General features: G+C 45.6%; 1 protein-coding gene across 1 annotated transcript; it reads left to right on the top strand.

Annotated features, from left to right (window-relative positions):
• The first annotated feature begins 232 nt into the window (after nucleotides 1-232).
• PSMD2 (proteasome 26S subunit ubiquitin receptor, non-ATPase 2) lies at nucleotides 233-20913 on the top strand. The gene is made up of 21 exons (XM_081862289.1): nucleotides 233-422; nucleotides 2018-2074; nucleotides 2927-3091; nucleotides 3545-3666; nucleotides 4370-4594; nucleotides 5907-6065; nucleotides 6729-6873; nucleotides 8659-8719; nucleotides 10223-10369; nucleotides 11467-11573; nucleotides 11921-12048; nucleotides 12131-12218; nucleotides 13487-13649; nucleotides 13771-13872; nucleotides 13967-14112; nucleotides 15395-15478; nucleotides 16654-16822; nucleotides 17789-17883; nucleotides 19243-19369; nucleotides 20271-20389; nucleotides 20603-20913. Exons 1-21 carry the CDS (start codon nucleotides 264-266, stop codon nucleotides 20783-20785), a joined length of 2751 nt encoding a protein of 916 aa, XP_081718415.1. The 5' UTR covers nucleotides 233-263; the 3' UTR covers nucleotides 20786-20913.
• The last annotated feature ends 891 nt before the right edge of the window (nucleotides 20914-21804 follow it).

Below are 21804 nucleotides of genomic sequence, written 5' to 3'. Positions count from 1 at the left end.
CCCTGGAGGTACGGAACGATCTCCACGTGGTCTTCGCCGTCGCCCCGCCCCTCCTCCCCGCTCGCCAGGCTCCTCCCCTTCCCCGCCTTACTTCCCCCGGCTTTTCTGCCTCGTAACGTAACGCGTCACTCGGCGCGCGCGCCCCGCCGCTCTTTTTCATTTTTTTTACCTCACCGCGCCGCGGATTGGCCCGCCTAGGCCCCTCCCTCCTCCCCCGCGCCTGCGCAGTTTCCCTCCCGTCCCCTCAGAGGAAGCGTTCGGCGATGGAGGACGGTGGCGGCGGAGGGAGCAGCAGTTGCCAGAGGCGGTCTCAGTCGGGAGGAGGGTCGGGCCCCGGCGGCGGGGACGACAAGCCGGCGGCGCTGTGGAGCAAGGACAAGAAGGACCCCAACGCCTCGGCGGCGGACAAGGAGCAGGAGCTGGTGAGCGCTGCGCCGGAGGGAGCCGAGCTGAGTCACCGCCAGGCCCCGAGCCGGGAGTTAGCGGGGACGGCCGTCGCCTCGGCGGCGCGTGACGTCGGGCCCCGATCTCGCGAGGGGGCGGGTGGGCCACATAACCCCCCCTCCCCCGCGCAGTTAATTCCCTTGTGGGCAGTGATTGATAGCCAGGGAAATGTCAGCTCCGGAATGTGGGAAGAGCCCAAGGAGCATGTGCAGAGAGAGCACTCTGGCAAGCCGACTGCTTCTGAGCATGTGCAGAGTTCCGCACAGAGCCGAGTGCTTCTGAACATGTGCGGAATGCTTTTTTGTGTGTGGGGGGGTTGCCTCTGGCAGCCACAGCTGGGCTTAGCGGGATGTGGATTTCATCCTTCTTTCCTCCCCTCTCCAGTTTTTAGTGCGCGGTGTTTATATTGTGCTTTTACGGCTTTTTGTTTGTTTGTTTTGAGCTGCCTAGAGTGACTGGGGCAACCCAGTCAGATGGGCGGCAAACAAACTAAAAATAATTACAGTGGTACCTCGGGTTACAGATGCTTCAGGTTACAGATGCTTCAGGTTACAGACTCCGCTAACCCAGAAATAGTACCTCGGGTTAAGAACTTTGCTTCAGGATGAGAACAGAAATCGTGCTCTGGCAGCAGCAGGAGGCCCCATTAGCTAAAGTGGTGCTTCAGGTTAAGAACAGTTTCAGGTTAAGAATGGACCTCTGGAACAAACTAAGTTCTTAACCACTGAAGTGTTGTTTCTGTGGGCACTCACAACCTGGGTTTTCCTGGTATGCCTAATGAGACCACTTGCTCAGTGGAGCTAGTAGGTGAGGTAATAAAAATGCTAATGACAATAATTAGTGGTACATATTTGGCAATACTTTGGGATGGGTTATGTCTGCCATGGTAAGAAGTGGGCTTGCCCTCCCTCTGCTGAGAATATTATGATTGGGAGGCCATACTTCTATTCCTAGGGGCAGGAAGGCTGTATCTGGGCATATGAACCTGAGCGGGTGTGTTAAGAGTTTAGGATCTGATGGTTTCTTCCTAGGTGAGCAAAAGATATGGCATTATTCCTTAATAGGGAAGGGAATTGCACAGAATTAAGACTGGTCCTTCATCTAACTTAAATGAAAGCCTACTCAAGTTGGTAGTCAGTCTAGTCCAGTGCTGGCGACAAATCTGTTTAACTATCTTCCTAGGTGTTTTAGGCAGTCTCAGTGCTTCCTGTCACTTCCCCCCATTTTCTGAAAGTGTTCATCAGCAGTTTTGCCCAGCAGCTGAGGATCTTTTGGGCTGGGAGAAAGCGAGCACCCCCTCCCACTGCATATTGCTGCAAACATCAGTTGCACTTCAGAGCAACTGAAAGGTCTAGTTGATTTTCTAGTACAGGAGGAGAACATTTTGCATGGGGGTGTTGTTCCTGGCCCCTGCACGTGTTGGTAGAGCATGCAGAAGCTCGCCCCTGTTCTGCCCTCTTCTGGGTCCAAAAGGATCCGCACATCGTCAATTGGACATGTGCAAAATGGTCTCCCAACAGTACAGGTTTTCCAAGAGGCCTGAAGTTTCACATCTTTCCTTAATTCCTTACAGTCTGAAGAAGACAAACAGTTACAGGATGAGTTGGAGATGCTTGTGGAGCGCTTGGGGGTAAGTTCCCTCTTCTTGACTGGGAGCATGTGGAAGTTAAATAGTAAAGCATTATGCTTTTCTACATCAGTAGTATAGATCACTGTGTGGTGCAGTCACACTCTGGAAAGGTAGAGTGCATGGTGGAGTCTGCAGGCTGTGTTGGTCACAGTCCTCATTCTCCCCACTCTACCTCCACCAGTCAAAACAATTTCTCTACTCTTCTCTTCTCCCAGGCCTTTGGCTAATTAAACAATGTATGGCCTTTGAAATTGTGTGTGGGGTTTGTTTGTTTCCTAGCTACTATATTTTGTATTTTTATGTTTTGTAAACCACCCTGTGATCCTCAGATGAAGGGTGGCATAGAAATTTAATTAATAATAATAAAAAAGAAATATACAAATTAGATCAAGTAGTAGCACTGAAAATGAAGCATCACAGAATAAATGCTCAGGTAAGGAACAATCTATGTAGACGTCGTCAGTAGAAAAAATTAGATTTTGCTGCATGTTGAAAGCTGCAGCAAATTAAAAGGTATAATCAACCTGTTACCTACAGTTTCAGATAAGACACCTTGTAGTCCATAAGTGTGGTATCGTTACCAAAAAAAAAAAACCCTTTCCCTGGTTGCCACCTGGATCACCAGGAGAGAGTCTGATAAAGATCTCAGGGCTTGGGCAGGTTCTTAAGAAGGTTATTGGCTGCAAAAAGTTAGCTGTGTCTGTTTCCAGTAACTGTGTGGGTTTCTGGTGGCAAAGATGTGTGTTGACCCACATTGACACTATTACATATAAAGAGGCGGTCTTGGAAGTGGTGTTTGGGTGGTGTTGTTGGATCCCCTCCCACTCCTGATAGCAACTGATTTTATTGTAGGAGCATGACACCGCTCTCTATCGACCTGCACTGGAAGAGCTACGCAGGCAGATCCGCTCTTCCACAACCTCCATGACTTCTGTACCCAAACCCCTGAAGTTTCTGCGGCCACATTATGGCAAGCTGAAGGAGATCTATGAGGCTATGGCTGCTGGGGAGAACAAGGTATGTAATATTGTTTGGCCTGAGAAAGTGTTAGATGTCATCTCAAGTCTTGCTTTCATCTCTCCCAGTGCTGCACGAGCAAATGTGGATTGCAAGTGCATTAAATTTATTTGAAAAGAAAGAAGGAAGCCCTTCTGGTATGGATTGCAAGCCCACTTCCTATCTTTGCTGTGGGAGGACTAGTATTTAGTGGAGTTCGTGCTGTTGTTTGTTCTTTGGAAAGAAGTGAACAACCTTTACCTTGAAGCATTGTGCCTTAGGTATTTGGTTGGCCCCCATGGGAACAGAGTAGTGGATTAGATGCAGCTTTGGTCTGATTCAGGGAGACATATTTTGAACTGGGGAAGATGCAAATTATAATATTGTTTTCAATTCTTCCGTTCTTCAATTTATACCAACCATATTCATGGTTGACCATATGATGCATCTCTGACACTTGCTTTCTGCCCACAGCGATTTGCCGCTGACATAATATCAGTTTTGGCCATGACAATGAGTGGAGAGCGAGAGTGTCTAAAGTACCGGCTGGTAGGATCCCAGGAACCCTTGGCCTCGTGGGGGCATGAATATGTCAGGTAAGCAAGAAATTGAGATATTTGACTTTACTGAAACTCTGGGGTGTATTTTTTTGTATTTTAATTATTATTAACTGAAACACCACCTTCTGGGTAACCCCAGGATGCATGCATAGGGTTCCCAGGTGATCTCCCATCCAGGAACTAGGTGGACCAGCTTAGCTTCCACAGAATTGCTTCATCAAATTCTTACAGCAGCTCAGTGCTGTTTTCCATTGCCAAGCTAATATGCTTTTATCAGCTCAAAGAGTTAATTATTTAATTATAAAATTTATACATTGCTTGATTGTAAAGCACACCCAAAAGCAGTCTATGAAAAGATAAGACAATAAAATCAAGATAAATTTACACTTCTTTAAAACGTACAAAAGCTAAAATGCTAAAGCAGATTAAAATTACCTGAACTTTCTAAGCATCTGGGAATCTTTTTAGCAGGTGCCAGAAAGTGTAAAATGAAGGCACCTCCTTGATCTCGATAGGCAGGGAGTTCCAAAGAGTAGGTGTCATCACACTAAACAATATTTTTTTTACAATAATATTCTTTTATTATTGTTGCTGTTGCTATAATTTTATTGGCAGTTTTGCTTCATTTGCAAACTGCTTTGAGAACAGCTGGTCAAACGTAGGTTATAAATCCTGCCAGAAAAGAGATGAATAAATATTGCTTCTGTTGTGACTCTTCCTGCTGTTTTTTCCTCTACAGACACTTGGCTGGTGAGGTGGCCAAGGAATGGCAAGAAATAGATGAGGCAGACAAGACCCAGAAGGACACTCTTCTGACCCTAGTGAAGGAGATTGTGCCATACAACATGGCACACAATGCAGAGCACGAGGCCTGTGACTTGCTTATGGAGATTGAGCAGATGGACATGCTGGAGGAATATATTGATGACAACGCCTATGCCAAAGTCTGCCTCTATCTGACAAGGTGAGGGAACTGTGTTGTTTGGTTCTGTGGTCAGTGTGTCTGTGAGTTTGAGTCTGAGCTGCTCCCCGGGGCTAGGATGCTAGGATGGAGACTTGGGCTTAAGGAAGTTGGTGTATTCAGAACCTTCTTGTCTCCACAGACTGGTTCAACTATTAAGTGGAGGACTGCAATAGTGAGATCTAGTTCTTTGGTTTGGTAATGTAGAGGATACCTAGTATTTTTAAAAGATCTGTGGAACTAAAAGCCAGCCTGTCGATCTTGAGGTGTAACTGCATGAGAGGCACCTGGTATGGCAACAAATAATTAGCCAAGACCCCGTAGGACTTGGAAAATGGAGGGGAGTAGCCTGATGAAGAGTGGCGGGTATAGCATATTTGCAGGTATAGAGGAGGCCAGAGAAGAGCATTCTGGAAAACAGCAGCTGAGGGCTAAAAGGAGATGAGCTTGTGCAGGGTGGGAAGTGCAAAGGTTTAAGAGAGTACAAGATGGAGAGCTTTGAAAGTGGAGGTATTGTTCTGTCACTTCACAGTCAGCTGATCTTTGCATTCCAGTTTTGATTCTGGCACTGCAGTGCACTTTAAACGAAGGCTGGAACCACATGGGCTAACTTGTGTTTCCAAATGCCCACCCATCTCTCTACCTTTGCAATGTATCATTTGGTAGGGGACAATTTACAGGACTAAAAGGGCAATTGGAGGAGGGGGTTTAACCCTTGCTTACCTCTTTTCCTGTGCAGTTCATTCTATTCTCTACAGTTTTGCTTCCAAGTCTCTGTTGGCGATAAAATCCCAATGGGGGTCTTGTGGAAAGGTGATGGATGGAGGCAGGGTTAAATACATTTCTCCCACTCACTGCTTCACCCTCTTGTAAATTGTGCCATCACCACCTTGCAGTGGAAAATTTACAGTTAAACAATAGGAAATGTAAGTTGGCAAATAATGTGTAGCTTTGGCCTAAGAGTGTCTGCAGAGTGAATTGATCTCTTGTCTTGGCTCACAGAACTGAAGTTCTTGTTGAATATTCATTGTTGTGTAGCTAATCCATCTTTAAAGTGTTTTATTGTCACAATTTGAACTGGGATGCCCCTTGAGTCTGGTAACACTCATAAAGGTGGATCTTATATAGTAGCTGTTGAGATTTCTGGCTGCTTCAACAATGGGTGTGTGTGATGGCAAATATTTAGCTGTGAATACAGGTATGGTGTACCCTCGAATGTTGTAGTGTTCGCCTTCTCATCCATTACTGAGGAAAGGGTTTGCCCACCATATTGATACCACCCAAACTTCATTATCTCCCTCCCTGTCTCTTGCAGCTGTGTTAGCTATGTCCCTGAGCCGGAAAACTCTGCCCTCCTCCGCTGTGCCCTCAGCATCTTCCGAAAATTCAATCGCTACCCAGAAGCCCTGCGCCTGGCTCTTATGCTGAATGACATGGAACTGGCAGAGAACATCTTCATCTCCTGCAAAGATGTGTATGTGGGGACCTTGTCTAGGGCTGGGTGTTGTCACAGAGGTCCAGGTTGTTGGAGGAAAAGGAGAGCAGCTAAGTAGTGAGAAGGCCAGATGCAGTGAGCAAGGCTGGTGTGGTTATTCTCACTTAAATCACAGGTCAGGGCAGGGAATGGCCTTAGAACTGATAAGCAAGGAGTGGATGAACTGCATCCCACAGGCCACATCTTGGTTCCCAAAATGTTTTCTATGACCCTACCAAAGTTTTCATTTAGTTTTTTAAATTACCTTTATTTTTTTGCTGACTGCTGACATTGGTCCCCTGCTGTGATTTTGTGATGCCAAAAGGTTTTTGTGAACCTTCCCCTCAAAGTTCTTCCAGAATTTGATTTTTAAAAAATTAAAAATTGGCCATGACCACTTAAACTGGCCATACCTGAAAGGTCCTAGTTTAATGGTAGAGCAACTGATTTGCATGCAGAAATTCACTCGTTCCATTCCTGGCATCTCCATGATGCCTTAAATACACAAATTGCTTGCTCTACCCCTGATCTATAGTTCTTTTGTTGGCTGAAATCTAGGAAGATACTAGTGAGGTTTCCACAAGCCTTGTTATGTGAGGAATGGAATGTTGCATGCACGGTTCCTTGTGCTCATATGCTTGCATTTTCTGCACTTTACTGCAGGGTTGTTCAAAAGCAAATGGCCTTCATGCTGGGTCGTCATGGAGTCTTTCTGGAGCTAAGTGAGGATGTAGAAGAGTATGAGGATCTCACAGAAATCATGTCTAACGTCCAACTCAACAGCAACTTTCTGGCCCTGGCCAGGGAGGTGAGTGCCCTGCAGACTGCTATGAGCTCACTCTCATGGATGGATTGGATCATGAGGGGAGCAGTTGTCTCTGGTGATTTGCAGAAGACACATTTAGAATGGAGCGGATTGGTGAACATTGATTGGAAATACCAAATTTATTAGAGATGTCTGGGAATGCTTACCGAGGCAGTGAGGTTTAATTCAACAGAAAACCATGTGAAACTTTGTTTCCTTTGTATTTTGCAAACAAAAACTGAAATTTATTGTTCTCATAATAATAATAATAATTGATGATAATAATTTGTTATTTATACCCCGCCCATCTGGCTGAATTTCCCCAGCCACTCTGGGCAGCTCCCAATCAAATTTTAAAAACAGTACAGCATTAAATATTAAAAACTTCCTTGAACAGGGCTGCCTTCAGATGTCTTTTAAAGATAGGATAGCTGCTTATTTCCTTCACATCTGAAGGGAGGGTGTTCCACAGGGTGGGCGCCACTACTGTGAAGGCCCTCTGTCTGGTTCCCTGTAACCTCACTTCTCGCAATGAGGGAACCGCCAGAACACCCTTGGCGCTGGATCTCAGTGTCCGGGCTGGATGATGGGGGTGGAGATGCTCCTTCAGGTATACAGGACCAAGGCCGTTTAGGGCTTTAAAGGTCAGCACCAACACTTTGAATTGTGCTCGGAAACATACTGGGAGCCAATGCAGATCTCTCAGGACCGGTGTTGTGTGGTCCCGGGGGCCAGTCCCAGTCTGTTCTTGAGATGAAATGCCTCTTAATTAAGAGCCAAGTGCCTCGTAGGCTATTCAGTTATCCCCTGTGACTAGGGTGTGTTACTTGAGAGACTACCTTATCCCTTAAACAGATTGCTGTGATCTGTGGGAGAGTTTCTCCTGCAAGTTTCAAAGGTCTCAGGAGCCTGTTCTGCAGTAACTCAGAGCAGGGCTTTTAGTATGGCTTTCTTTGTTCTGTGGAATAACATTATTTGTTTTATGTTTTTAGTTATTTTCAATGTACATCACCTTGAGATGGTTGTTTAGAAGGCAGTTAATAAATTGAGGATAATAATTATGGTAATGATAATAATGCAGCATGGGCCGCAGTGTTGTGTGGGCTGGGCTGGGATGCAGAAGTCAACTTCAGGGACCCAAGCTCATTAGAGGCAGAAATTTTTCTTCTCAATCCTTTTTTACATACCTTGGTCTCTGGACTGGAGGTTTTGCTGTGGTGTCTTGGGGAGGAAGAGAAGGCTAAGGCTTGCAAGTAGGTTGCTTGCACTGCAGAGCGACTGGGGTTAAAGGACTGACAACTCGGGAGAGCAAGTGAAAGTTTGCTTCGGTGGAGTGGGGTGGGTGGGTGGGTGGAGTGGGGTGGGCTGACCTGGAGCATGGCTTCTGAAAAATGGCATACAGCCTTTTTTGCAAAATGTGTATTATGGCAACTGATTGGTCCCCAGTGGAGATGAGCTATACAGTGGTACCTTGGTTCTCAAACATAATCCGTTCCAGGAGTCTGTTCAACTCCCGAAACAGTTTGAAAACCAAGGCACAGCTTCTGATTGGCTGCAGGAGCTTCCTGCACTCAATCAGAAGCCGTGTTGGGTGTTCAGCTTCCGAAAAACATTTGCAAACCAGAACACTTCTGGGTTTGCGGCATTCAGGAGCTGATTTGTTCGGGAGCCCAAGCCATTCGAGTACCAAGGTACCACTGTAATGCTTTCCTGTAAAGTTAGGAAAGCCTTGTTATGATGCTGCAGCATCATATGACTAAGAAGAATAAACTCTTCTTTTCCTTCCAGCTGGACATCATGGAGCCAAAAGTGCCAGATGATATTTACAAAACCCATCTAGAAAACAACCGTAAGTGTTCTACTCAGAGCAGTGGGGTAGCCATCCAGGCAGCTTCATCAGGGTCCTGATGGCAGAACCAAAGTTTATTCAAGTTACAGTAAAGGAATTTCACTTATAAAGTAAATAAAAATGGTTTCATGCTATGTTACATATCTACAGTGATACCTCAGGTTACATACGCTTCAGGTTACAGACTCTGCTAACCCAGAAATAGTACCTCGAGTTTAGAACTTTGCTTCAGGATGAGAACAGAAATCATGCTCCAGCAGCATGGCGGCAGGAGGCCCCATTAGCTAAAGTGGTGCTTCAGGTTAAGAACAGTTTCAGGTTAAGAACGGACCTCCGGAACGAATTAAGTACTTAACCCGAGGTACCACTGTATTAGATTTTGAATGAAAATATACACATTAGCATGTACTTTATATGAATAAAGTACATGCTAATGTGTATATTTTCATTTGTCTACTGCTATTGTCTTTAGGCACTCAAAGCAGCTTAGATACCAATATCTATAGCATATTGAGACTGATATCTCATCATCATAGCAATTTCTAATATTCACACATTGTAATATGTAGCACCTATTACACGGCATCAAATCAGTGAGCTTTTATCAGAGCTAGAAGAGACCTTATGAAATAGGCATACTTCTGAAGCTCTTAGTAGAGTGGGCCTGGCAAACTTCCCTTGGGAGGGAATTCCACCACACAGATATCGCTGCTGAAATGGCTCTGTTCTTAAGTAGATGCTAACTGTAAGCAGATGGTCTGGTTGAGTTTAGCTATTGCTACTGTTCATTGAGTTTGTATCCTGCCCTTCCTCCCAAAGGAGCCCAGGATGGCAAACACACCCACAATTTAAAAAGAAAAACAGTCTACTCTACAACAGTTTAAAGCATTTAAAAGCAGATTCAGTTAAAAACATAACTTTATCCAGTGATCTTGGGGTTGTCAGGAATAGTATGATTAAGCTGCCAACAGGTGCTTGCTGTAATTTTTGCACATTTATTTTGTGACGACTGTGGGTTTGGAATAAAAAAACTTAAGAATTAATTGCAGGCAGTGGTGGCACCTGGAGCAATGTCTTGCCTGCTTAGTTCATAGGGATGAACTGGTGTTATATGTAAGAGCTGGGGTATTCCAAACTTTTCAAGGGTTGTCCACGTGCAAGGTATTATGATAGTCCAAGTTGTTAAATAAGTAGTTCTGCCGAGCTCTTAGGCTCACCAAATCACTTGTGCTTTACTTCAAAATGCTGTGTCTTGTCTTCATTGTTGCATGCAGTTTTCTATATTAATCAAGCAATCATTCAGCTAGAAAGTGTAGGTGTCTTTAATAGCTGGTGACTGCTCATCCTGCAAAAATGCTGTCTTTCCTTGACTGCCACGTGAGATGAATGGGAGAAGTATGAATGGAGCGCTGGCTGAGAGGAGGACCTGTTTGAGTAGTTCTGGGCTGACACTGGAGTCTGTCATCCTCAACTGGCTCCCTCTTGTGCATTCTGCTCCTTCAGGGTTTGGCGGCAGCGGCTCTCAAGTGGATTCGGCTCGCATGAACTTGGCCTCGTCCTTCGTTAATGGTTTTGTGAATGCTGCTTTTGGGCAGGACAAGCTGCTGACAGACGACGGCAACAAGTGGCTGTACAAGAACAAGGACCATGGTGAGTCAGAAGAGGAGCAGGCAGCAGCTGGTCCGCTTGGGAGAACATTGTGGGGGTGGGGGGGGTGATCAGAGAGCTCTCCCCTACTATTTTTCTGTGGCAAAATTTGACTGAATGACCTTCTTGACAAGGGCCTGGTGATACTTTTGTATGTTATACTTTCTAACTTGGTGCTCTTGGCCAAGGACTTCATTCCTGAGGTTTGAATTCTTTTGGCTGTTATGGGCTTGGGACATTTCGTTCATTGGTACTGGGACTGCTGCATGTGTGACATTCACCCAGTTAAATTGGTTGCTTCAGGCCAAACTAGGGGTGAGGGGTTTATTTTCATATTTCATTTGTGGCATCTGCATGGATGATAGGTGGCCCAGGAATTGCTTTTAATTATAAAACGATCTGGCATAAAGCAGAGGGTGGGAAGCAATTTTTTACAAAGAAGTGTGTGCATAGGTGTGGAAGCATCCCCTGCTTTGTGTCCCCATCCTCTGTCACATCAGGCACTTTACTTCCCCAGCCTGGATCTCTGAACGTGGTACATGATGGTGCCTCACACCTTTTTATTTTAAGACTTAAGACCCCTCCCCCTACTTTATATGTGAACAGGAAAGGTATAAACGAATGAGATTGCTGCTGCCTTGCCAAGATTGCTCACTCCAACCCAGGCGTGAGCCATGTTTTCCTCTGGGTTAGTTCTTCAGAGTGTGAAACCCTCACCATTTGATGTGGGGTTGGTTTGGCTTTGTACAGCTGAGAGTATTTGAGTTAGATCATGTCTCATCTGAAAGACATCTCATTACTGTGCCAAGCAGTGTCTTGATGTGAAACACCTAGCTTTGAAATAAGGGCTAGTCTCTTGACCTTTAAGGCTCTTTGACTTTAACACAAAGTGTTGTCTGAAAGCCTGGAATATTTTTGGTAACTGCTATCATCTGTTAAGCAGCCTTTGCCATAGCTGCTTGCCCCTCCTAGTTGTCCTGAACCCCTTTCTTCTTCCTCCCCAGTGTAAATTTCCATAGCCCCAACGAGACATGCATCCTCTCATTCTCTTATAAGAGTGTCCATCTTCACCCTAAGAAGCTTTTACATTTATTTTATAGGGATGCTGAGTGCTGCAGCCTCGCTGGGGATGATCCTGTTGTGGGATGTGGATGGGGGGCTTACACAGATTGACAAGTACCTGTACTCCTCAGAAGACTACATCAAGGTGGGTGACCTTCCTTTCAGCCTGAGTGCTAACTGCTCACAGAAATCCAGTCATATCAAAATAACAAGACAGACTCTTTTTAAGAGTATAGGAAGTTTCTTTACACTGAGACCACTAGTCCATCTATCTCTGCATTGACTCTTATTATCAGGTTGGCATGTGAGGCATCCGAGTGACAGATCATCTGCCCTGATTCATCCGGGCAAGGATTATATAACTTCAGTCTTTAACATAATGCCACCCTCCAGTTGGTTTAGCCCTTTTAGCTTACTAGATACTGTATAGGCTTTTCATGACATTCGTTGTACTTGACAGTGCCTCCCCACTTCCTATTTTGTGTCCTATAGTCGGGGGCTCTTCTGGCTTGTGGTATCGTGAACTCTGGCGTGAGGAACGAGTGTGACCCTGCCCTTGCATTGCTCTCGGACTATGTCCTCCACAATAGCAACACCATGAGGATCGGCGCCATCTTCGGGTGAGGACCTGCCTAGGCTTCCATTTCTTTCTCCGCAGAGCATCGCATATATCATTCTAAGTGACATGGTATTCTCTTGCAGGCTGGGGTTGGCGTACGCTGGTTCCAATCGAGAAGATGTCCTGACCTTGCTGCTTCCTGTAATGGGAGATTCCAAGTCCAACATGGAGGTGAGGGAGCAGTGCCACAGCTATCTTGCGCTTGGGTCAGCTGCTTACCCAGAGGTGGATGGGTGGGGCTGTGTCTTTCATGGAGTGTAGATGGCAATTAGAAGCAGAGTTTCTGTGCTCTAGCTTGGAGTTTGTCTTTGTGTGAATGGCTGAGGGCCATTTAGTTGACTCAGACTTTTATGTTGTAATATTGGGGTGTGTTCTTCCCAGAGTCCAAAACAGAATGTTGGATCTAAAAAGTAAGTAACCTAGTAAATGCCTGTTGGTCTATCCTATTGATAATGAGAAGGCAGGTGGACCAAGACCTCTCCAAGTGACCTTGGGAAGGAGGAGGTTCATATCTCAGTGCCCTCAGCATGTTGCTCAGCAAAATCAAATTTTGATAGGAAGTTAGTACAACTTTAAAGATGCACAGGACTCCAAAAGCATCCATGTGGAGAGTCTTCTGCTTGACTCCTGGCTTGGGAGGATTAGTGAAAAGGTTTATCCATTTCTTAAGTTTGCAGAAACACAGACCCTGAAGTGTGAATGTCATCGCAAGCCACTTAAACATGTTTGCCATGCAGTATGCAGTGGGCAAACAATGCTCAAGGCCAACCGAGGAGTTGTGTAACCTTGAGGTTCTGAATGTCAATATATGTCAAGACTAGGTTTGAAAGATGATCTTGACACTCTTCTTCTCACGTGGAATGTGTCAGAGTTCTTGGCTACCTGAAAATCCCATCTGTAGTGGTTTGTTCAGGGGCACAGCAAAACTATATAAACCTTGAGGAAACCAGGGAATGCTGAACCCGTGAAATGATGTGTTTCCTAGTTTCAACTGCTCAGTCTAGTAAAGTGTGACTAGTTTTAATGGCTGCTTCAGACCTTACCCTGATAGATTGGTGGCTATCACTTGGAAAAAGGGGAAAGTTGCCATGCATATTCTTCCCTTTGTGTGCTGCAGGAAAATATCAATGAGCAGGTGTTTCAGTGATTTGACTCTTGGGAAGTAGCACCGTTTTGCAGGAATCTGGTGGATAACTTTCACTCTGAGGTCTCCTTCAGGATGTTGCTTACAATATGCCTCTGTCAGAAGCATTATACATCTGAATTCCAGTTACTGAGAATCATAGGTGGGGGTAGGGCTGTCCTGCTTTGGGGCTTCCCACAGGCCACTGTGAAAACAGGATGCTGTAGGCCTAGCCGAGCCAGTGGCCTGATCTAGCAGGCCCTTATTGTGTTTTCCAGCTGCAAGGATTTTGGTGTGACACTATTTTTCTCCCCAGGTGGCCGGTGTGACAGCCCTGGCTTGCGGAATGATTGCTGTGGGCTCATGCAATGGAGATGTTACCTCCACCATCCTCCAAACCATCATGGAGAAATCTGAGACGGAGCTGAAGGACACTTATGCCAGATGGCTACCTCTTGGCCTAGGCTTGAACCACCTTGGTAAGCACATTCACTATGGCCAGATCTGTGGGTGTCAGGCACACACTTGTGTAGGAGGAGGAAGGGTCTCTGGTCAGTATTTTGGGCTTCTCTTGAGCTGCTGTTCTGATGTTTCCTACAGGAAAGGGTGAGGCCATTGAAGCAATCCTGGCAGCACTGCAGGTCGTGTCGGAGCCTTTCCGCAGCTTTGCCAACACGCTGGTAGACATCTGTGCCTATGCAGGTGAGTCTGGGCTCAGCATTGTTCTGGCTGCTTGTGAACTGGGTGTTGGAGGCCCCAGTCCCATTTTACTTGTGGTCTTGGGTTTTTCCTCCAGGATCCGGCAATGTGCTGAAGGTGCAACAGCTTCTCCACATCTGTAGTGAACATTTTGACTCCAAAGAGAAGGAAGAAGAGAAAGAGAAGAAAGAGAAAAAGGACAAGGAGAAAAAAGAGAACTCTGCCGACATGGGGGCCCATCAGGTAGGGTAAAGGTTCCAGGTCTAAGAAAAGGTGAGAGGTCTCTCTCTCTCTCTCTCTCTCCCCCCCCCCTCTTGGATGCTGTGAATGGGAGAACAGGAGCTTGTGGGCAAGGCAAACATGTGGCATGTGCTGTGTGTGCAGAGGTTCCCAGGCTCAATCCCTGGCATTTTTACTCGAAACATCAAATAGCCAATGATGGGAAAGAGCCTTTGCCTGAGACCCTGGAAAGCCACTGTCTGTCAGAACTGATTCTACTTGGTTGTTCAAACACTTTGGCCTTGGTATACGGTTGATTCCTGTGATCCCAACCTAGACAGATGGGCTGAAAGCTGCATAGACAAAGGTGATTCTGCTCCTAGGCATTGGGATTGACTGTGCAACAAGACGACAACAAAAAAAGTCTGGTTAAACAATTTTAAATTGTTGCCTTGGGTTTGTGCTTGAAATGAAACCACCAGCTTAGTGATATGTTGAGAAATGATGAAAAAATAAATCCTGAACAAATGTCATTGGTTATTTGCTTGTAGGGTTGTATAATTGTATATGCATGGTAACAATCAACACCAAAAGCTGGTCTTAAAGTGTAGTTTTGGTTGTACCAGCCCAGAAGTGTGGGCCCTTGTTCCTAACTGAGGAGAAATTGCTGATAATTTGCAGCATCAGCTGGTTGCAATGTCCTCAATTATGTCCTTTCCTCATCTTGAAATCAGCACAAGGGTGCTCTTTTACTTCATGGAATATTTGAAAGCACTTGGTCATGGTTGTAGGAATATAGGAAGCTGCATTATACTGGGTGTTGACACACACTGGCAGTGACTCCAGGATTTGAAACTGGGGACACTACCAGCCCTAGTTGGGAGATACCATGGATTGAGCTTGTATGTAAACAGGTGCTTTACCACTGAGCCATAGCCTTTCTTCAAAATACTAGCTGCTAATATTTTATTGCCCACTTGGATGGTGTTGCCTTTCTGTTTGGCGAAATGTGATTTAATTCTGCTAGTCATGGGGAGGGCCATATGGGGCACTGTGGAATAAAGAGTCCTGAACTAAACCAATGGACAGCAATCAGCCAGAATTGGACTGACAGATTTGAGTGTAAAGTTAGTACTAGCCTGGGAAACCTTTTTTCTTTCTTACTCTCACAGTAAAAAGCTCTGAGGCAGTCTTAGGGTGGCCTTGCTTGAGGAAGTTGGGATGCCACATTTAGCTTTGGGGAAAATGTGTTTCATCCATGTCACAAGGTATCCTGTGGTTTCAGAATTTGTATTTCCCTCTGCAGGGTGTAGCTGTACTGGGGATTGCACTCATCGCTATGGGGGAAGAGATTGGGGCCGAGATGGCTCTGCGCACCTTCGGTCACTTGGTGAGTAGGATGGTGTGGGGGAAATGTTCTCTCCATTTGGGGGCAAAGATTGCCACTTGGGATCCAGTGTGCAGCCAGGGATCGTTCTGTGTCATTGGCCAGCCCTGCCATAGTCTGAACTGAAAAACAGAATAAACTTGCCTGCTGTTCCAACCCCTTGTCTGAATTCCTTTATCAGTGAAGCCAAGTTTGCCACAATTTTAAAATAGTTTTGCAGGACTAATGGAAAAGAGAGAAGACCTTCCAGGATTACAAGCCATATTCTTCATTTAGCCCTACAAATAAGGGATTGGTCTGCTCTTAAATTTGAGCAGCACCTACCATTAAGTCATGACAAGGGAAATACTGTTTGTTGGAAGGGTGGGGTAGAGGAGAGCCTTTTGACTAAAAAAAATAAATCTGTCTTGTGTGAATAATGCAGATCAGACTAGGTCTCTGGAATGTCCCTAGTTGCCTAGGAATGTGTTGCTTCAACATGCCTTTTTTTTTTGGTGTTTGTGTGTAATACAGCTAGATATATTAAGTCTACCCTGAGAGAAGAATTCTGAACTGGAAATGTGTCCCTAAGGGACTGCACTGACACTGGGGAACAAAGTGAAAGTCTGTTCTATCCCGTTCATTGCCTGCAAGTTCCAAGATCTACATTCCATGTATTCCAAAACATTTCTTGGCCCTTGTTCACATCACAATTTATACAGGCTTGCTGGGTGGTCTGCACTCTAGTGCACCACTGTAAAGAGAGGATGACTTCAGCCAAGGAAATGCTGCTGCTGCCCCTGTGAGCTGCACTGCTCCCACCCCTCGTCTGCCAGCTGTATGCAGGGTGTGAGCTGTGAACCTAAATGAACATTGCATTCCTGAGAATTTAGGAGGGGCAGGAGTTTGTTTGAAACTACAAAGCTTTGCACTAACACATGTTGTTTTAGGGTTTGTTGAGACTTTAGCTTTGCTTTCTCTGTGGATAAACTGGATGGTTGCTACATATTGTCTGTGTGAAGCCTTTCTGCTAAGAAATTGGAGTTACTTTTTGTTACTCTGGCAGCTGGTGGATGTTCTGATGCCTCTTGGACTGCTGCTGCAACCCTCAGAAAGGCTGCATTTTTGTCTTTGGTTGCGTGTGTCAGAGTGTGCATAGTGCTCTGCAATCCTGGCCTCACCTTCTCTTCCTTCTACAGTTGCGGTATGGGGAACCCACTCTTCGCCGAGCTGTCCCCTTAGCCCTGGCCCTCATCTCTGTCTCTAACCCCCGCCTCAACATACTTGACACCCTCAGCAAGTTTTCCCACGATGCTGACCCAGAAGTGTCCTACAACTCTATCTTTGCCATGGGCATGGTAGGCAGTGGTAAGCACGTTCAGAATCTTGGGTGACTGTGCAGGCCATGGGCCAATGAGGAATCCCTGCAGTTGGTCTGAAATGCCTTCTGACGATCCATAATGCTCTGGTGTTTAGAATACAGCATTGACAAGTGCAGAGGAGAGGTTAGATTCATGCAGGCGCAATCTCCAATTGCTTGGGGGAAAGCCCTGAAGAGGAGGGAATTTAGGTGGCTATAGGGAGGCGAGGACTTTCAGTCTTGTCAACTGATCCATGGGGCAAGACCTACCAGGGAGGAACCACTGTGCTCATTAGGCACGACAACCCACCCAGTCTGTGCAGATCATGTTCTTGCTGATAAAGAGTTAACTCCAACTTCGAATGGTGTGATTTACTGTTGGTTCGCTTCTGACACAGTGTTAAGTCTATTTCGGAGAAAGCGAGAGAAAGTATTTAGTGGCACTTTAAAAACCTAAGAATTTATTTTGGCACGGCATCATAGGAAGCTGCTGTACCCATGGTCAGACCATTGGCCTACCTGGCTTGGTCTTGTCTGCTCTGACTGGCAGTGACTCTGCAGGGTTTCAGGTGGGGGTCTCTCCTGGCCATACCTGCAGATGCTGGGCTCTTGCATGCGAAAACAAACTAAAATGAAAACTGAAAATATGTGGACTGCAGTGCCCCTCAATACATTCACTTCAGTTTTTCTTCTCCCCCATTAAGCATGAGTTAAAATATGTGCAATAACAAAGCTAAAATCTTTTGGATATTTCTGCAATGGGAGATTAAGGGCTGTACCACCCTGCAGGCCCCTTTACATGCCCTAAGTTGCACTTCCTATGGAACCTCCCCGTTCATACCTTTTCATTTTCTCTAGTGGTAGGGGGAATCCCCCTTGTTCGCAACAGCAGCCCCCTGTCCTATCCAGAAAGTGATTGTGGGAGCTTGGCCTTTTTTAGTTGCTTCCTGATCCCTCCTTTCCGGACCCCACAGGTACCAATAATGCCCGCTTGGCTGCGATGCTTCGACAGTTGGCACAATATCATGCCAAGGATCCCAATAACCTCTTCATGGTGCGGTTGGCCCAGGTAAGTGGCTCAGCTTAAACTCTGCCCCAAGCTAGTGGGTAGCATTGCTAACTTTAGAGTTGTTAAACAGCTAGATGAATATACCAAATATTATTATTAGGCTGTATCTGTGATTAACATTCTCAGAAGAAATAGTGACTTTTGATGAGACCTGAAATTTAGCATAGGTGGGTTTTTGTTCTGCTTTTGTACTGTGCCACTATTCCTAGGCAGAGATTTCACAGCAGCAGGACTATGTTAGGGTTGCTAATGGGCTTGCTTTGAAGTACGGCTGCAGGGTTTTGCAGCAGTGGCAGAAGGGGGGCTGCAGAGGTGTGTGTTCAGGGATGTCTGTATGGGATTCTTGTGTGTTTTGCTGTGCTGGTGTTCATCCCCCTTGGTGTGCTTCCATCCCCACTAAATATTACCAGAAGACAGATGCATTTTTTTCCTCAGAGGAGAGAAATGTATTTGAAAATCCCCCCATCTCAGTTTTGCTTCCATCCTGTTATTTTCCGAATAATATTTTTCCAATGCTGTCAGTGCCCATGGCATTTTAAAGAGTATCTGAAAGAAAAGGCAGTAAAATAATAATAATGCATCAAGGCAGTCTGTGACTTGTAAAAGATTGGGCAGATTTACAGTATTTTTGCACTGTGTAATCTGCTTATGCTCGTCATTGGGTGCAGCAAGGGGCTATGCAGAGCACCAAAGCCCCTGCTCTGAATCCTGGGAACCATATTCAGCTGCACCCTTCAGTCTTTCAAGATTTCCACAAGCATTGCCCATACATCAAGCGCTTACAGGATCATGATGCATTTGCAACCCTGAATGGGAGTTTAGGAGGATGTATAGAAAAGAGCAATTAGAACTCAAGCAGCTTATCATCTTTCTGAGAAAGAAATTGGATTTGGGGCTTTGTAAAAATAATAATAATGATGCACTATAGTACCGCATGGAAGCTTTTCAGTCTGTGAAAATTATTTGGAGTCTTGGGACTTGCATTTCCAAACAGTCCGTGCTGTGACCTGTATGTCTGTCATTGTGAGGAGGGTTGTTTTCCTGTAGAAGGAAGGAAAGCAAGAAGAGAGGGTGGAGGGAAAGGGAGCAGGTCTGCAAGGGTTGATGAAGCACCACCACCGGGTACTCAGAGCAGATCCATGGTAGCAGTTTGGAATGATAATGCATACACGCTGCTGACTTCTTACACGCCTCACATAGTGACAACAAGTCCCGAATAGCCAAATGTTTGGTGTATATTAAATGTTAGGTTTGTATACCACATTTCAGTTGAATGAACCTCAAGACTGCTTGTGAGTGGTCCTTTGGTCTCAGTCATGGAGTTCCCCATCAACAATATATTTTCTGCTTGCTATGCAGGGCCTGACACACCTTGGGAAAGGGACCCTCACTCTCTGTCCTTACCACAGTGATCGGCAGCTCATGAGCCAGGTGGCCGTGGCAGGCTTGTTGACTGTGCTGGTGTCCTTCCTTGATGTCCGTAACAGTAAGTATTGGCCCCTGGAGTTGGGGAGTATAATTGGCTGGCCCCTCTAATGGTGAACTCTGGAATTAATTACTTTTCAGGGGTTAAGAGACTATTTTATTTTTACTGGAGGCAGGTGCCATCATTAAATGTTTTTGGTCCCTGTTTGCAGCCATCATTCAGATGTGAACAGTTGAGAGTAACTGGAGGAGTTCTAGGTGTCTAATTCAGGAACTCCTTTCCTCTAGAGATCCACATAGCTTCAAGGGAGAAGCTTTGGCACACAAGATCCTTAATTCAGTGCTCCTAGAATTCTCCTTTCTCTTTAGCCTGAGATCTTGGAGAGCTTTCGTAAGTCAGGCTTGACAGTTATCCAGTTCGGTGGGTCATTGTTCTGACATACATAAAGGATTCCTTCATATGTGTCTGAGCCTAGGCTTCTGGGCCATAATCCTGCTTCGGTTTTGTACTGGAGTATAGATGACAAAGTGCAAAATTCATGTACCCAGTGGCAGTAGAGAATAGCACATGCACATTTAAATTGCCACTTGGAAAAAGACAGAGAAATATGGTAAGTGCTCTCCTTTGTCTTTTGCTGAGAAGAGCTTGCTTGGCTGATGAGGACCATGTCCTTTTTGTGTTCTAGTTAAATAAAAAGTGAGAAAGTGCTGTTGATGATCAAAGGAAGATAATGATATTTCTGTTCTATATTACTGTGTATCAAAATGGTGGCTGAATCAATAGACAGACAATATATATATATTTTTTTAATGTGGTTCATTGATCCCTTGAATTCTATCTCTGCCTTCTACTGGTGAACAGATTTAATCAAGTATGAGGGCACCTTTGGATTGGATAAGGGAAACTTCCTTAGTGGACCAGTTTCTGCAGGCCTTGACTTATGTTTTCCTTTCTCTCCTAGTAATTTTGGGGAAGTCCCACTATGTACTGTATGGCCTTGTGGCTGCCATGCAGCCACGCATGCTTGTGACCTTTGACGAGGAGTTGCGCCCCCTGCCAGTGTCTGTGAGAGTGGGGCAGGTAAGTTGGCTCTGAATAGTAGCTGGGAGGGTCCCTGCTTTGCTTGGGGATCCCATGGGGGCTTTGGCTGTTCATGGGTTACTATGGGTAGCCTTAGTGGAGAATGGGGATCTGGGGCTCTTTTGTTTCCTGGCTTCCCTGAAGGCTTGAGGACCAGAGGGTTGGGGAACAACTTTCCTGTTCACTAGCACTAACCTCTGGCCTTCCTCTCAGGCGGTGGATGTGGTAGGCCAGGCAGGCAAACCGAAGACTATCACTGGCTTCCAGACCCACACAACACCAGTGCTGCTGGCCCATGGTGAGCGGGCAGAGCTGGCCACAGAGGAGCACTTGCCAGTGACACCCATTCTGGAGGGCTTTGTTATTCTTCGCAAGAATCCCAACTATGATGTCTGAATTGTCTGAGGTTTTGGGGTGGGTGGGAGTGGGGAGTAGGATGCGGCACTGTGAGGAGGGACTAGCCTCCTCCATCTTTTTTGTTACAGAAGGAGCTCTTCTTAGGAAAATAAATTGACTGGAGTTAATTTGGCTTCCCGTTTGTTCTGTTCTGATCTTCCTATCTGTAGAATGGAGATAATCAGAAATCCCTTGGCCTTTACTTAGGAATAGGGAAGGTAGGTTGTAAACTTGTTGGGCTGTGCATAGGCTGCCTGTAGTCTCCCAGGAGCAGCTGCAACCTGGACACTGTTATTAAGAGGTTTGTGTAGCTGACATCTATTGATGACTGAACAAAGTGTCTCATATTCATCACTACACTTGAAAAGGGCAAGGAGAACTTGGGTGGTTTTGACAGCTGGAAAACTATTTGGCAAAGATTGTAATGCTTGAAAAGAAAGTATTCCCTCGAGAACACGGGCTACAGAGGTCTATAGATGACAACAAAACTGGGCAGAGGGCTGAAGGCCCCTCGCCATTGGAAGATTCCAAGTCTTACTGTGTCCTATCCTGTCCCCCTGCTTTGATTACAGGGTCACTCCACGTTGCCAGCATGTCTTCTAGCTTGGTGGAAAGCGCAGGTCTTTAAAAATGCAAGGCTCCTGCAGAAATTGTTCTGCTGTGGCTCCCACACTACCCAGTATTAATTCACAGAATACTGCCAGATCCTTCCAGACCAATAAAGTGGCTGCATTTCTCTAGTAAAGAAAGGCAGCAGTTCAAGGAAAGGATGCAATTTTTCAGTCACTTTGTTTTCTAACATGAGTAATCAAAGAGATACAGAACAGCAGAATCACATTTCCAACCACGGAAAGGTATTTGGAGCTGAGGATCCGGAAGAAATAAGGGGAGACCATGTATGGGTGAGCTAGTAAACTGCTGTAATCTTTTGTGTGCTACATAGAAACTCAAGGGAAACTTCATTTGAAAATCATATGGTGCTGCTGTCCTATCTTACATTTTTACAGAATCAGATGACG

This window comes from Podarcis erhardii (genome assembly GCF_964252035.2).
Source record: "Podarcis erhardii genome assembly, chromosome: 5".
NCBI lineage: Eukaryota > Metazoa > Chordata > Lepidosauria > Squamata > Lacertidae > Podarcis > Podarcis erhardii.
The sequence above is the reverse complement of the archived record's forward strand: the minus strand, read 5'-3'. Positions and strand labels throughout refer to the sequence as shown.

Coding starts and splice junctions, on each gene's coding strand:
- PSMD2 (XM_081862289.1), top strand. CDS start 264: ATGGAGGACGGTGGCGGCGGAGGGAGCAGCAGTTGCCAGAGGCGGTCT. Junction 12,049..12,130: donor AGGATCGGCGCCATCTTCGG/GTGAGGACCTGC, acceptor ATTCTCTTGCAG/GCTGGGGTTGGCGTACGCTG. Junction 13,873..13,966: donor AGACATCTGTGCCTATGCAG/GTGAGTCTGGGC, acceptor TTTTTCCTCCAG/GATCCGGCAATGTGCTGAAG.